Below are 17516 nucleotides of genomic sequence, written 5' to 3' on the forward strand. Positions count from 1 at the left end.
GGTGGACTGGAAAGAGGAGGAGAGGGAAGTGTGAGGAGTATGTACGAGTTACACGCAGGTGTGTGAGTACTGGGAAAATGGAACCAATATAAATCAGAAAGGAAACTCCCTTCCCTGCCTTCCACTTCCCTCTTTTTACCTCCACACGTCTACTTCTCTTTTGTCATCTGTTTAAGACTTTATGATACACTTATCACTACAAAGCCCAGTGCTAGTTCTTGGGAAATTGGACGGTGCTCTTTGTTTGTGTTTATATTTTTCCATTTATAATACTGTCAAAGAATTACAGAGTTTAGTCTCCCTATAGCCAATATAATATAATTCTAATGGCCTAAACACATCATTGAGATAGTGGTGCCTTTTTAAGGATGTAAAATGTGCTACACAGTGCCCACCTGTAAACCAGTGCAGTAGAAAAGACTAATAAAAGAAACAACATTAGTTTTTAATGCGGATTTTAATAGTGTTTAATATTATCCAGATAACATTTGTGTAGTACTTAATATGATGAACAGCTTCAACATTCTAAGAAATACATCTAGGAGAACTCGTCTACGATTTTCCAAAGACACAGAAAAGTACCTATCTGCTAGTTACTCATAAGTGCTTTTCTTAAGGCCACAAAGAAAAGAAAATACAAAGAGAAGCTTGCCATCTAACATTTAGAAGAGCATGCAAATTCAAGCTGTGCCTGTATGGTGTACTGCAAAAGGAACATTTTCATAGCACTACAGATAACTTCCAATGAAAATAAAAAATGGTTCTTTCATAACATGAATTTCAAAATGTTACCTATGTTCCAGATATTGAAGTTTCCCTCTCTCTGTTAATCACATTTTAATTTCCTACATTATTGTTTATATTGTTAATGCAAGCAAGTATCTCTTATGCAATCAGAAAGCAAAAAAGCTAATGAATAATTTCGGATATAAAACTTCTCAGAATTCACATGGCTTTTACAGAGTCATTTAGCATTTGAAGAAGCTAAATTTGACACTTCGGGCAGCATTATGAGTTCTTTTGTGGGATTTTGATAGTAACAGTCTTAACTTCTGTGTATTCATGAAGACCATATTCTCCCCTAGATAAAAGAGAAACAAAGGGAGTACTTAGAGCAATGCTTGTTATGAGAGTTATGTCCTGGATAGGATTTTCTGTGGTGCTATACAATTGGCCAGATGTATAGCCAGTACCCTAGGCTTATTCTGAATATGTCTGTGCAGCTAGACTGCTGCTGGATGCAGTTTCATTTCTATGTAGAAGAATGCTGTTTAATCAGTTCAGCGTGTTTCTAAATTGAGCTTCTGACAAACAAATCAGAGACATACTAGGTTTCACAAGCACACTTAACAAGTCTTTTGCAAAGGTCTTCCTCATCTGTCAGTTTTCCCCAGATTCAAAGAGCAGGTGCTTCATCTCTAGTAAATGGGGGGACATAATTAATCCACTACCATATCTCTTAGTGACAAAATCTTAACTTTTACTGACGCATAATTAGCAGGATTCCACCTTTAAATTTTACATTATGAGATGAAATTGCTTGTGTGCCTAGATATTTTGTATTTGATGCAGTCACACAGTTTAGATAAATGATTGTTTTATAGAGCATCAAGTTGCTATATATAATGCTATCCAGTCCCCACAGCCATCTTACTAGGTATATAAGTATGCAAAACAGAAATCTGTGCTCAGGACTGAGCACAGTGATGTGGGAAAAAGTTTACTAATGTCCTTTTCATATTATTTTGAAGTGGCATCCTGTTAGTATGTAACACTCAATTGTTTTTCTTTGCAGTAGTATTATTATTCCAAGAATTATTTAGAGAATTTTCTTCTGCAATTCAAGGAAGTTCTTGCTATGCCTTGATACATCGACTTTCTGATTATTACAGTGTAATTGTTTCACACTTATTTCTTCCACTCCTAAAATTTGTTGTCACATATTATTTTCAAAATTATTTGGCCTTAAATTTCTTTTTTTCAGGTCAGTAGTCTATCTAGTACTAATTCCTTCCTTTCGCTATTGCCGAAGTATGTTTTGCTGGTTCACTATTTGTGATTATGCACCAAACATTAGGAAAAAAAAGTCATATGCACAAAAGCTGGCCATATTTAAAATGCACTATTAAAGACAATATTAATCTTTATGATGTTATATTATTGTTTTCCTGTTATTTCCAGTATATAAATCCCAACAGTATTTTTGCAAAGGACAGTAATTCAGAATTGATGATCTCCCAATTTTTGGCATTTAGCAAACACAAAACAGTCCTTGATAGTAATGGCCTAAATTATTGGTTTTCTTTTTCATTTTGACATTTTCTAAAGCTCCCTGCACTGGAATAACTCTGTTTCCTTTGAAGTCAGTGGGAACCTTGCCATGAGGAGCAGATTGAGTTCAGTGATGAGCAAGTACAAAAACCCTAGCCTTTCTCTCTCTTAAAAAAAAAAAAAAAGAAAGTAAAAGAAGCTTTGATACATTACACCTGCACACATATTATTGAATTACTTCCATAATTCAGTATAAGTACTTTACTTTTGAATTAGCAAAAGGGAAAACTTATGTGCTATCCTTTTCTGTAAAAATAATTGGGTTGCTATTCTCACTTATTTGGTATTTAGTAAAAGGCTACTTGTAATTTATGTTCCAAAAAACCCCAGAAGACATAATGCTATATAATATAACAAACAAATACGATCTCTGATGTTTCGTGATATAACACATTACATGATTTGTTTGCTAATACGAAGATCAGAATGAATGTAGATAAAACAAGACATTATTCAAATTGAAACTGTACTAAACTTTGGATATTCAAAAGAATTCTGCTAGCTTTTCATTTGTGTATACTTCTGTACTACTAGTTTAGGGAAAGGCCAAAGGCTTAAAGACCTCACAGGCCTTTTTTTGTCATTACTTTTTGACCAAGCTGGACGGTAGTGTAAAGACATTGTTGCCACAACTCTATCAACCTGAAAACTCTTTTCTAAATCAAAGGTTTTGAAAGTGGAGCAAGAAGGTCTTATGATTTCAAAAACTGAGTACTTGAAGGGGATTTGACAAACTAGGCATGACTGTATATGTACTTTCATGCACATGATACTCTCTATATATGCAAAAACCGCACAGTGTAAACACAATGGTCAGTTTTACATATATATGAAAGCTACTAAAAGCCATCATTTTGAAAAGATGTGTATACGTCAATAATTTTTTTACTATTTTTATAGAGGAAATCTTTGCTTGGGATTGTTCCTAATAATAGGGGAAAAAAATCTCAAACTGAGCATCCTAGTCACAAATATTAAGAACGGGCTTTGGAATTTCTTTGTGCAGTTCTTGCAAAACTACACTTAAAGAAGTATTTACTTACATTTCCCGTCCATTTCCTGACATCTTAAATCCTCCAAAAGGACACTGAGCAGAAAATGCACCATAGCAATTAACCCTGGAAGAATAGGAAAGTGACTTTACTTAGTGTAGTAATATTTTTCCACTTCTAAAAAATTAATGTTGTTCCTTTGACTGCAATAAAACAAAGGTGATATTCACAAGCTACATATGACTATACATATTTCAAAAATCCGTACAGAACAAGATTCAGAGACACAAAATATCACCAGAAATTGTGCTGCTAGATATGACCAGGTTTTATCATTGATCAAGGACCTTCAGCCAGAGTGACAGTTTAATCTTTCTGCTGATAACTATGGTAAATCTTCTTCCTAGCTGGTGCATCAACTTTCAAACCAAAGAGTAGTCCTAGTTAGTCTTCTGCAGGTACTCTTCCAGTAGGTAAATTCAGGATCTCTTCTGTCCCTGTTTAGGGAATTTTATTTGATGCTGCTCAGTGGTTTAAACATTCTATAATGTTGTTGAGGATAGAAATACATGAACAGGTAGGCTTGTTATTAAGAAAGGAATTTCACACAGGGAATTTGTAGTATGAAGATTTTTCGTGGAATGAGCACTCTGCTCGCCAGCTGAGAAGCTCTTTCTGTCTTGCAACATAGGCAAGTAAGAGATTCTCCATTTTCACATCTCACAATTTTTTCTACTCTCACAATCAGCCTACTGGTTTCAGCAAAAGAGGTTCTTGTAGCTGAGGCTTTCTAGACAGACCAACTCTGATATAAGATTAAAAAATAAAGCTTTTGTTTTTTCTTTTAAACCTTTTTCCTTTTAAAAGAATATCAACACTTGAGTCAACAATATTAACTGAGTTTTAGGAAGTGTGTTTGCTTAGGTCACTGGACCTGGGCAGGAATTTGTGCTGGCTGCAAGTTCCTTGAGATCTAATATATGAGGGAGACACACTTTGGGTTCCAGTAAACCTGTCTGTTCTCTGTCTGATGCACTGTGATATCTGTAAAGAAGTAGGGGTCTCCTTGCCAGTGACAGCCATGAGATTCAGTCTTCTCTTCCTCCAGGGCTTCACTCTTGCTTCTTCCAGTCTTTTCCTTCCCAGCTTCCTGCAGGTCACCTCTTTCTGCTCCACCTCAGTATGGCAGCTTCTTTGGCTCCCTCTTCTGCCTCATAGTACCTGTCCCTGGCAACTGCTCCTGCATCCTTGTCTCCAGTCTCCTCCCATTTCTGGTTCCACCCTTCTTGCAGCCACATTTTATCAACCATTTCAATCTTAGGAGGACATTTTGCACAGGCTAATGGCCAAAGGCCTTCAAATAGTGGATTTCTTTACACAGGACAAAAAGCAATCCTTTCAAACCACGTATGTGTTAGGCTTTCTCAGCATCCTGAATGGGAAGGAATGTGGCACTCTCACTGGATTCCCTTTTCTCTCTTTTCCTTTTAAGTAAGTCACTCTGCTTTTTCAGAATGACTCTACAAATGAGTCATGTGAAGACTTGTAAGAAATATTTATTTTATAGCACATTAAGTGTGCAAAGGTGGGGGGAAGAGAGGCAGAGGAGAATGGCATTAATCTATCTCTTTGAAGATGGACAAGAATTGAAATATAAACGTCTACTCCCCCAATTACTGCCATTGGCACTAGCAGATCTGAAGGAGGAAGATTAAATAAGTCATTACTTACCATACTGTTCCAGCCTGAAGAGCAGCTGTAAACGTCAGCGCTTTATCAACGTCTTTGGTAAAAACTGCTGCTGCTAAGCCATAGGTAGTATTGTTCGCCCTCCTGATAACTTCATCTATAGTTTTAAACTTCATGATTTGTTGAACAGGTCCAAATATCTGTTTCAGAAATGCACATATACATCAATTGAATTAATATAGCTCATTTTTATGAATAGTTTATATTTTAATAGTTACTTCTTTCAGATGGGCCTTATTTCCACACTCATTTCGTTAAAAGTACGCCTCTTAGAAGAGAATAATAAAAAGTATTGTAAGTTCACATAACTGTAAGATTTGTATACTATACCACATGTTAAGATAGCCTATTGTAAAAGGATTAATAAAGCAATAAATGATAAATGAATGGAAGATAAACGATGAAAATAAATTAAGAAGAGACACCTACCATACAGTTACCTAACATGAAGTCACAAATTGTTACAGACCTATACTGGATGCCAGTAAACTGTTATTTTCTTCTCTACTTGAAACTGAAAAGACTTTCAGCTTCTTCTTCACCTGAACTTTTTATTAGAGTTTTTATCTGTGCGAGTAGCTGCACAACCAGACACGTTTGTCAAGTAAAACAGCAAGTATGGTCTTCTTGTGGGTGTTAAGTATTATGCAAGAGAATACTCTGTCAGAGTCAGCCACTACACAGTCGTAATGTCAGGCAGGGGAAGGAGGGCATTGACACATTAAATGAGTTTTATTCTCATAGAAATCATGAGCTTTCCACATGATTTTACTGGAAATAGTGCTTGGTGCTAAGTTTCTAACTATAGCTGAAGGGTTTCATTTACATAAATCAGAAAGCCACTGAACATTCCTCCACAGTTCAACCTGTGATATTCAGAACCTGAATATTTTTAAATTGTCTTGGCTCACTGTGGTTTCATTACTCAACAGATTCAAAATAGCATGAGAAGAGCAGTTCTCGTGGTACTGCTGACCCACAGGAAACCAATAAATCCATGAAGAAACATATCGCCATGCAATTTCCCACGTGACTCCCAGACTTGCAAAAACAATCAAAATGACCTCTCAGACAGCCCTCTCATATTTTTCTCCCCTTTGTAACGAACTCTAGATGCTCCAGTGGTAATTTTAAGTCAGCCTATTTACTCCTGCTGAACGCACTGGATACTTTTAGCGAAAAACATCGGTGTTATTGTTGGCTATGTAAAGCAACATCAAGGTTTGCAATGATTTTGAAGCAGCTATTTAGTATGCAGAAGCATAAAGGGCACCAATTGCAGCTGTTAAAATCAAGGCGAATGTAAAAAAATAGAGAGAGAGGAGGCCAAGACTCTACTTTGAGGCTCTATTTACACAATTATTTTTCTCAAGCAAAGCAGCTCTGCACTTTCAACCCTCTCCTCTCTCTTCCAGCTGGCTACTGCTACCTGGACACTGTCTCCGTAGTGCAGGCTCCTTCAACACTGCGTAGGCACATCTGCAAACTGATCCAGGTTAAATAAACTCTGCAGAGGTAAAACTGTGCTTTGTTGTCATTGCCACTAAGAAAAAAGTTTGTGAAACCACAGCCAAACTCTTTTCCGTTGTCACAGAATAGCTCCTTGTTGGAGAGCTGCACCAAAACTCCAGCTGGCTTGATTCTTTATAGGGTGCAATGAGTTCACAAGCTGTGCCTTCAAGGTTTGTTACAAGTTACCATGATTCTGGTATGAGAGACACAGGAGTGATGTAACTAACAATCCCAACCTAACATTTGTTATCTCCTATCAGCTTAAGCTGGAGCATTTGTTGGCAGGCCAGTCTCCCTCTCCTCTCTCTCATCTGCATGGAGTTGCTGAAATGGGTACAAGAAAACAAGAAAAGGATTTTAAATCACACCAGGCTGGAATGACAGATTTACTGGGAACATTTTTATGTAGCCACTTGACCTTCTAAATGGATATTTTGTATAGATATTTAAACGGACAATCTCCACTGAAAGTACAAACTACCAGTAATTTATTTACCTCTTCTTTGGCGATGCGCATATCATCTGTAACATTAGAAAACACTGTGGGCTGGATGAAGTAACCTTTGTCTCCCCACGGACCTCCTCCACATTCCAGTCTGGCTCCTTCTTTTTTCCCACTCTCAATTAGCTCCAGGATTTTTTGAAACTGCTCCTTATCAATCTAAAAGAAAAGATATTACAGGGATGAAAACAATGTACACAGATAACAACTATTTTCTAACCCATGAGTTGTGTGGCAACAATGTTCTAGCTTTGTTCAATTATATATGTTGAGGTGAAACAACTGAAGAGCCATACAAGCGTTCCAGTCTTAATTTCTCGAAACTTTACAGGTTTTTCTGAGATAGATTAGTAGTAAGAAATTTAAGCATAAGAGAATCAGCTCTCTGGAGTCAGCTATCCTATTTTTCCAAGGAAAGGAAAGGAAAGGAAAGGAAAGGAAAGGAAAGGAAAGGAAAGGAAAGGAAAGGAAAGGAAAGGAAAGGCAAGGCAAGGCAAGGCAAGGCAAGGCAAGGCAAGGCAAGGCAAGGCAAGGCAAGGAAAATACTCTGTAAAATAAATGTATTCTATACTTCTTTCAATACTCATGTCAACTACAAATTGTCCATTAAAATGAGAATTGCTGGGCTTGATTCTGCAGTGTAAGAGAGAGATTGAGACAGCTAGTGGGATTCTTCCACACTTCCCTAGGGCCAGTAGATTGGCCCTGCTCTTTTCCTAAACTATTTAAAGTCCGTTAAAAAGCAAGAGTGACATAATGTAATTGAAATTCATTGCTATTTCCAGTTCATTCTAGTACGTTAGTGGAATAAAGACTCATACATGTGCGCCTGAGAAGCATAGATGGCAAATTGTTTACTGCATGAGGCTAACTCCTGTCCCTTACACAAACCCACTAACAAATACAACCTATGCTAAGCGTTTTCATTTTGGCTCCATGGTATAGCAGAACGCATGGTATTTGCCTGGGAAAGGAACCTTCTTAAAAGGTTTTGGGGAATTCTGGAGGCATACTAGACTAAACAGCTATCCAACAAAAAATGTGATAAAAGCTTATTTTTATAAGAATATTTATATATAAGGATATTTATTAGAATGTTAGTTTCCTGCACTCCCTTTGTCATTATGCTTTCAAACAATTGCCTCACTGCACGCTGAAGACATAAAATTTCTGCTATCCTGGTGACCTCTTGTGCGTAAACACCATGAAAAGAAAAAAAACGTTCAGATGATATAGCTCGTGTTGCTGTCTGTTGTTCCTTCGTTATTATCATCATCATCATTATTTTTCTTAATAATGTGTGAATATATACGTTCCTGTGCATTCCAATAGGGCCTTTGGCTCTTCCTCAGTGCCCACTGTGCAAAGCAGTGCCAAGGCAGGTGCTGATCTGCAGAGCATGCATGCTGCAGAGATGGCAAATACAGCCTTCGAGGTGACCCTGTGACAAGAGGATGCAGTGGTATGCCTGACCCAGGACATTTTTTCCATTTCAACAGAGAAATAGGCAAAGCACAGCAAGGAAGTTAAAGACAAAGAGAGGTATTTAAAGTAATCCATACAAAAGAAATGAATCTAAACTGTATGGTTACAATTTGCCATTAAAGTTGGACTGGAAGAGCAGCACAGACAAAAGTAGACTGTATGAGTTCTAGAGGGAGAAACTTTGCTAACCCGTAAAGAAGCTGAATGCTAAAGCTTATGAGGAAGAAAAAGAGGTCAAGAAAGGCTAATACTGAGCCTGCTGGAGAAAGAATTTCTCATTTTCTTTCAACTGTTCTCAGTAATGCCATTTTCAAGTGTTTAACCTTCCATTTGGCTTAGTAAAGTTTTTTTTTTTCTCTATCATTTAAACTATTAGTACAAAAATTATTAGTACAGAAATAAAGAAGCAATAACATTAGGGTGGATTCCTCTTATTTTAGTGTTAACTATATACAAGGCTGAAAAAACAGATACTGAGCTCCTAGAGTTTCCTTGTTACAGACTCCCTGATGGCTGATATTTGAATTTATTCAACTGAAGATATTAGTTTATTAGCAAGACACATCTCAGGATATCAAAATAGCATCCTTAGTATTTTCAAATTCTGCAAAGCTTTTGTGACTTGGAATGCAGTTTTCTAATCTGCTTGGTGTCTTTGGCTATATAAAATGACTGTTATAGCCAATAGAGAACTTATTATCATTATGAAATGTGTTGGAGTTTCCTTCACTCCAGCTTTTGCTTTATATCTGATAGAGTTCCTTCACTCTAAGGATCAAATGGGTACATAATAACTGCCAAGAAATTGTACATCCTGTAGTATAAACTGATATGTGAATAAGACTCTAGATGAAAACTAATTTAAAAATTCTCTGTGATAATCCACAGGCCTGTGATAGCAATGCTTTCTGATGTTGCCTGTTAGCATTTGTTTAATGGGGCAGCTGTTGACATAATCTTTTAATATAGGCAGGAAAAAGTACAAAATGATGTGTTTAAATTGTGCAACACTAATATTGAGAGTATCATGATAATATACTAGCACCTTGGAAAAGGGGAAAACACACTATCAGCTTTAATTTCCTCAAGCTGCTCACTTACAGTAGCACTATTTGAATACAACGCTATTAGCAGTCTGACACAGGTGATTGAACTTGCACTTTTTCACTTGCCACATCTGAGCTTTCTCAAGGTGTTTTAATTCTGTAAAATTGTTCCCATTCCATAGCAAAAGGAACCAGAAAAGAGGATCGAAGCTTACCTTCAGGCCTGTGATAGTGGCAGTAATGATTAGCACTTGGATTTCTTCCTTCTGATCCCCCGCCTAACCACTAGACAATTGCACTTAGCTATAACATTAATACAATAATAGAATTATAAGTACATTAAACTGTGATGTCCTATTCAATTTATATTAGAAAAACGTAACATAATTTACTTGAGGGCCTTGCTGTACACAAGGCAGCAGAGGATTCCCAAGGGTGTACTTCTTTGCTCGTTCAATGCTTCGGCGAACAAACTCATCGTAAATAGGTTCTTCCACAAAAAGCCTAGATGCTGCTATACAGCACTGACCCTGGTGGTAGAACAGACCAATATGCGCAAATTCCACAGCGGTGTCCACTGCAAAGAAATGCAGAGTTCATCAGATCATAAACTTGAGCGTTTACAGCACAAATTCTTTATTGCCCTTTCTCATGCCACCTCATTTCCCTTTTTAGTACTTTCTATGTTTTGTGCTTTAAAACACAGATATTCACCTGTTTACTTCGGTCCAAAGCTACTCTTATGAAGAACAGCACAGTATACCTGAACAAATGAACATTTGACTGTGCCACGTGAAATGTTGATTCAACATTATTTGCTCTATCAGCAGTACCAAGAGGAATATTCAGCTCTAAAGTTAATATACTTATGTAATGTCCATCGAGTTGGTTTTTGTTTGGAATTAATGTTGAATTAGGATGATAATTACAGTGAGGGTGGGCCTGCTGTCAGAACTTCCCATCCATCACTGAGCTCTCAGTTTCTTCTGGTAATTTAAGTGAAAACTATGGCATGACTAGAAAAAAATGAAAAATTACCCCTCTTTCAGTCATATACATTTTCCTACAAAGAAAAGAAAAAAAAGTAGGACTTGCAAATGTATTAGGTGTATGTAATAAAAAGTCTACTAACAGTCTGCATCCGCAAATATAACAACAGGACTTTTCCCTCCAAGTTCCAATGTAACCCTCTTCAGATTACTCTTCCCTGCTGCTTCTTTGATTAGTTTGCCAACCTAAAAGGCAGGAAAAGAACAACTTCATCTCAGCAAAATTTATTATGACCTTAGTAACACTTTTCTGAGTTCCTCAAAAGTGAAAATCACAATTCGCAATTGTCCACTATCACAGTAACTGTAGAAACAAAACAAAACGAAACAAAACCAAAAACAAAAACAAAAACAATAAATGAAAGAGAGAGTAGACTTGGAAGAGAAGAGCCAGGATGAAGATGAATCACAAGCTAAGAGTGCTTCCTAAAACAGTTTCCCCTTGGATGTTCTCTTAACCAACTGCCAAAGATATCTGGTGCTTGCTTGTACCACCATTCTGCTTTCTCCTGTCTCTAATCTGTAGCAGGCACTGATTTCTGCTTAGCCAATTCCTTCCTAATGGAAGGATTAGGAAGATCATTAGGAATCTAGTGACTGAGATTTCTCCACTTTATACATGGGAAAAGCCCTTTGTGGCGCAAAGTATATGAGGGAAAATGCAGATACCCACACTGCCTGCATGGCCTATGCTTGTCCTTCATCAGTGACAAAGAGGTCTCAGAGAGGTAGAGGAAAGGGATAGACCTGGGCAGAGGCACTTGTCCTGTTTGTTCCAGTGACAGCATAATTAAAGGAACTTTTTTCTGTGAACTGTCTGGAAAAAAATACAATATGTGCTTCACTTGTGAGGGGAAAATGTGGCCATGGCCAGTAACTGCTAGCATGTAGCAGCCTTCAGATAGTTTCTTTCCTGTGCTTGCCCTCTGGCCTTTGGGAAGGCTGCTCCTTCCTTTCTTGCTGCTAAATTGCTATGTCAGATGAGGAGGACTGTCAACAGAGTCTACAGATATTCCCCCTGCTCCATGTGCCCTTGGAGGTAATGAGGTTCCCTGGGAGCACGGGGGATTTTAGCTGTTACCGTATGTTGGGAATGTCTATGGGATATTTCTCAGAGGTTGCACTTTTGGGTTGTTTTCTTTTCCCACTACTTTAGCGCTGAGGGTTTCTAAGAATAAACACTCAATGCGTACTGACCCTTGACATGAGGCAATGCTATTTCTCTCTGGAGTCTATATCCAGGAAGCTAAAATACCAGTTGGCAGCTCTTCTACGTAGCAAGCATGCATGCAGTATAGCATAATGCTATGAGTATATAGTTATATAATGTCTGCACTGAGGAATCTTTAATCCTATGAATCACTGCTCTTTAGAAAGAGGGCTAGGGAAAATTAACAGTGACCTTCCTTCCAATTATTAAACTCATACACATTCAAGTACACTTCCAAGGCCATGCAAATAATCATCTGCATTATTCAAATACCAAAAGCCATCACCTAACCTGAGTCCAGGCAGAACCAGAAATGATATTTCTAGAAATACCTTCTTACCATCATGTTGTTATTAAAATTAAATAGAACAGAGCACAGCTGTTTCACTTTTGCATTTGTAAAAATAACCAGTCTTAAACAAGAAGCAAACTGAAAAAGTTATGAAAATATTTTCTTTTTTAAAGGACAAGCCTTAAAATAGCATTAGTATAGTAGAACCAATTGTATCTCATGGAGTGCCTTTGTTTGAGGGGCTTTCCTGCAATACAAACATTATTTAAATATGTTTGAAGTTAATAATAGCCAACAAATCATTAAACAGACTTTGTTTAACAAACCATCAGCCAAAAGAAAGAAACAAGTTAAAATAGTTACACAGAATAAGTTAGGCATTAAATCATTACTGGGAATCAGAGGGGCAGAGTTCTTGCTTACGCTTTCTTGCATTCGTTATAATACCTCAGTAGAGCCTGTGAAAGCCACTTTATCTACATCCATGTGGTGAGAAATTGCTGCTCCGGCAGTGGGTCCAAAGCCTGGCACAATGTTCACAACTCCAGGTGGGAATCCAGCCTGAATTGAAAGAGAGAAACCCATAAATTTGAGGAAGTGATAATAACTAGAAGGATATGTCTCAAATTGTCTTATTTCTCGTTTCAGTTCTCAAGCCACCTTTTCCCCAGCAAACAGTTATTCTCAACTGCAGAGTCCCAAATGTGTTCATTTTTCACGTTGTGTTCTTCTCCACACTTCTATGTTAGGCTATTAAATTTAACCGTTTAAAAAAAAGAACTCTCTATTTTATCTTAGGTTTTTTTCAGTGGCATTGCCGACAAAATACATTTATTTTTTTCTTTTTTCCCTCAGTCAGATGCGTAAGGAAAAATATTGCTTAGTTTCTTGTCTGCTTCATTAAAACTGTTTGAATCATTGCTTGCCTATTGACTTCTCCTTATTCTTCAAGTAAGAGGATACTTAATTTGTTAGCAAGTGATTACTTAATTAATGATTATTAATTCTATTAATAATATGAATCTGAAATTCTGTTTTGAAAAATGATGGAAATAGTATTTCAAGTTCCATGGCTTTGCTTCTCCTCCTGGGCATGGGTTGAAAGCAGAGCAATGGACAGCATGACAGTTTACAGTACAAAAGAAGGTAGATCTGGCTAACAACCATGAAAAACATGGCTGCCTGGCATATCTGCAGTTCCAGTATCTTGCAAAGTTTCTTTTTAAAGATGCCATTCCTATGGGCCACATAAAACCTGTTGTCGCCTACTAATTCTGTACTGGATATGCTCCACTCATAGACAAAATAAGTTATTTTTCTCCCACCAGTCCATCAGCCCAAACTCTCATGAGGTGCAGCTGGATTTTCTTCCCACTTTTGAAACAGGTATAGGATCTCTATGGCACTTATGAAGCAGAGCAAGCATAAACTTATTAGACCAAAAATATTATTGCTTAAATGAGTCACTTTTTAGGGTTAAACAGGACTTTGGAATAACATGCACAGATTCCATTTTCATTTATCTGCTGGCGAATTACACCTCCTAGACCACATATCCTGCATTACAGACACCAGACAAGTGTTTCTGTTCCAGTAACTTCAGTTGATCACAGGATTATGCTCCAGTTCACTCCATCAATCTTTTAATGCTCATTTAGCATTTGAACATTTAATATTTACCCCAGAACTGATGAGACAGTAAGGTTCTTTGCATTTCCTTAGCAAAGTGCTTCATACCTAATCTGTACAGATAGTTTACAGAGAAAAATGAGGAAGATATCCTCTACAGAGTGTGTGCACGTGTGGGGCTAAGTCACACCTTCTCACTTGAGGCATTCAATTTCTATGTCTATGCTAGAAGCTAAATACCAAAGGAGCCCCACAAGGGCTATTAGTAAGGATAGGAAGGACTACCAGCTACGACTATATTTCTTTTCGGATGCAGATATTTGAGCAATATAAAATTAAATTAGCTCATCAGTTAGTTTCACTAGAACTCTAAAGAAGCTACTGAAGTGATCATGGAATTTTTGATCTCTTAAAAGGATTTGGGCTCCTATTTTGGGGGGGGGGGTAATCCAGATGTAAATAAAAACTCAGCTAGATATTGGTGAATAAATCTTGAGTCATCTGATGAGATAAATATTTGTCTTTAATTACTGCCCCACAATGTTTGCCAGATAATCCACTAAAGAAGACATTTAACACTGATGTATTTAAATTTCTGATTCAGCTGTTCACTGAATAGGCAAAATGTAGATCATTCCTTGTCTTTTCCTAAAAGCCTTGCAGTGTCATAGCAGTCATTATCACTGCGGAATGTCCTGAGCTTGAATGCATTCATGACCACATTGCCAGTCATTAGCTCTCCTTTCAAGAAGGCATATCAGAACAGATGCTTTACTAGACTCAGGGCAGAACTGAGTTAAACTGCCTGCAAATTAACTTTTCTACAGAACAAAACTTTTTGATACTTGCTAAAAATCAACAGAGAAGATACCTCTGAATGTGTTTAAAAGCTATCCCTTCCTCTTTAATATTTTCTGATAACTACTCCTGTGTGATGGATTAAAGGCAGGATTTGGCTTCTTCATAACACTTGTTTCATCGTCTTTAGTCTGCGCTGAGTATCAGAGTGTAGGCCATCCATGTGCCCTGCTAAATCACTGCTTCAGAGCAGCATGCTGAAATGTGCTAAGTCATTGCCATTAGCACTTTGAAGGTCACTGAGCTGGCGATTATTGACATCCGTGCCAACTCCTCAAACATATGAGATTACATTTGTTGACCTTGTTGGGAGGTAGGATAGTTAAACTATTTCACTGATATTCTCTGGATGTTTGCAGGGCTGGGCACGATAATCAAGGCTGTTTTGCAGCCACCTAGGAAACTACCCTGCTTCCTGCACTCAGAAGCACAAGTTGTCCCCTTCTCCCAGTTTCTGTGTGAAGAGAGTTCATGAGTTTGGCAGCAGTTAGGCAGTTTAGTTTTACAGCTCTCTGTTAATAACAAACTCATACTGGTGAAATGTTGAGTTAAAAAACAATAATATTAATAATAATAAGCTGTACAAACAAGTCCCTTTCTGTGATAGCTATGCTAATAGAGCTGTTGCCACCAGTAACTCAAAAACCCTGCTCTTGACTCTTTGTTTGCTTTTGACTTTGAAAGGTGTGGTGCTTTTGTAATACACACGTTTGCCAAGGAATGGGGTTTACTAAATTGCTATTGTGAGGTTTTTTTTGTACAGGGACTAGGCTGAAAGATATTCATGCTTTTGCCCTGGATTTGCTTCACTGCTTTACAGTAAGGCGAGTTCCATAGCACAAGGCTAGACATGCAATGAGAAGTACTTACACAGGGCAGCCGGGCTTATATTACCTCTGTGGCATTTCAGCTGAGGTATTCTCTTACATTTCTGAGAAGTGCAAAAACTCGGCTGTTACTGACTTACCTCTTTAATTAGGGATCCCATGTAAAGGGCACTCAGTGGAGTTTGTTCTGCTGGTTTGACAATCACCGTGTTTCCACAACAAAGGGCAGGGGCGATCTTCCAGACAAACATAACCAATGGGAAGTTCCACTGAAAGACAGATGAGAAGGTGTATCCTATTTCTAATACACCACCAAATTGCCTTTGCTTTTTCTGCAATAATAACATGAATTGTCAACTGGATGGCTGAACTCTTTGTTGAACTCTTTTCAGTGTGAAGATATTTGGAAAAAGCAACTGGTAAGTAGTGTTATACAAAGATCAGTGATTTTGGTGTATGTGAGTCCAGGGGATCCAAAGGGTTAGTTAAAATCTCAGCAGACAATGGGAGTACAGCTCTAACAAAGCTTGACAAAAAGTTACTGGATTAATGGTGAAGTTGGGAGTTTTGCTATCCTGTTTCTTAAACAACTACATCTGTCATCAGTTCAGCTTTCTAAGGGAGATAAGGTAATAATTTGTAACACTGCCCCTGCCTTCTTCCCTGGCCATTTCCCTGGCAGCTGCCTTTCATTGTGAGCCCAGCCAGGCTGCAGAACAGCCAACTGCCCAGCCCCTATGTCCAGCAATGTAAGTCACAGTGTGGCTGGGGCCCAAACCGAGCTGGTCATTTCTGCCCCTTTGAGAATACTTCTAATGGCTTTGGAAGTACTGAGCCTCACCGCAACAGATATAGAGGGTTTTACATCTAAGAAAGCAGGGGAAAAGGCTGTTAACTCTTACTTATTATGTCAGAAAAGCTTGGAGAAATACAACTACTCTCTTTCTTTCCTTAAGTCGTTCCAATCCTCCTCCTCCCCAAAATAATGAAAGCACAAACTAGCACAAGGTAAGGGAGTACAGGGTTTCCTAGGCCTTCCTGAGTGAAGTAGAATTATGTGAGTGAAGGAAAAGCTGAGCTAGTCAAAGTGTTCTGCAACATTCACATAATCCTCCAAGATTTGGTTTATATAAAAAACCTCCAACTTGATGGGTTCATGTTTCAATGGCGAGCAAAGAGAGATAGACCTAGAAGTCCTTGAATATTTGTGCTGGCGGCCGGTGTTTACATTAACAGCCAACTGCTTATACTCGAAGGCTACAGTTTTACTTAGAAGTGCCCACATCTAGTGTGTCTAGTTCATTAGCATATCTTGGCTCTGAGCACTTTATATGAAATGTCCTGTGCCTGGCTTACAAGGGAACACACAATGGCAGCCCTCCTGGAGGCTCGATACAAATGTTATATTCCAGTGATGTCCTCAAAACCAGTGTAGTGGTCTAAGCAGAAGTTAAACCTCCAAGCTCAAATGAAAGACATTAGTAACATGCATGGGACCCACATGTCTGAACAGACCTGGTGGACAAGCTGACTATTTCAAAGACTGGTAGGCTGTCAGACAGGTCAGGTCAGGCTGCTCACACCCTACCATGTGCTCAGAGATGGGTGGATTAGGAGAGTGCAGTAAAACTGTAACAAATAGTAATTATTCTCATAGCAACTCATCTAACCCCTATAGACCTTACCAACGAATCTCAGAGTCAAGTTGCTCAGGGTTTTGGGTGCTCAGGCTCAGGCAGTCCTTTTGACTCCACTTAGAATAAGTAGCTCAAAAAATTGGGAATTTTGATACTCTGAACAGGAGATTGGGAACACGTGGTTCAGTATCACTGCGTTTATTGGACATATTCTTTGTGTTGTTACTTGTACCATCAACAGGGTGTATGAGTCTTAGTTATAAATAAAGATCCCAGTGGTCTAGGTGCTGTTTAAAACAGAATAGGATACATTCTGTGCCCCAAAGAGCGTATCGTTTACAGGCTCTAAATAATCACTTCTCCTACTAGTTTATTCTCAAGTCTTTCAATTCCAAAA

At 38.1% G+C, this 17516-nt stretch overlaps 1 protein-coding gene across 1 annotated transcript in view; it reads right to left on the reverse strand.

Moving 5' to 3' along the window:
• Positions 1–438: 438 nt before the first annotated feature.
• Positions 439–17516, reverse strand: part of ALDH1A1 (aldehyde dehydrogenase 1 family member A1) — a 36495-nt gene continuing 19417 nt past the window's right edge. Inside the window, exons 6-13 of the mRNA XM_009683236.2 lie at positions 15623–15751; positions 12616–12729; positions 10750–10852; positions 10010–10194; positions 7081–7245; positions 5055–5212; positions 3375–3449; positions 439–1081 (exon numbers count right to left, since the gene is read on the reverse strand). Of these exons, the coding sequence (XP_009681531.2) occupies positions 1009–1081; positions 3375–3449; positions 5055–5212; positions 7081–7245; positions 10010–10194; positions 10750–10852; positions 12616–12729; positions 15623–15751 (1002 nt within the window). The 3' untranslated portion in view covers positions 439–1008. The remainder of the gene's footprint in view (positions 1082–3374; positions 3450–5054; positions 5213–7080; positions 7246–10009; positions 10195–10749; positions 10853–12615; positions 12730–15622; positions 15752–17516) is intronic.

The sequence above is a fragment of the Struthio camelus genome, chromosome Z (genome assembly GCF_040807025.1).
Source record: "Struthio camelus isolate bStrCam1 chromosome Z, bStrCam1.hap1, whole genome shotgun sequence".
Taxonomy (NCBI): Eukaryota; Metazoa; Chordata; class Aves; order Struthioniformes; family Struthionidae; genus Struthio; species Struthio camelus.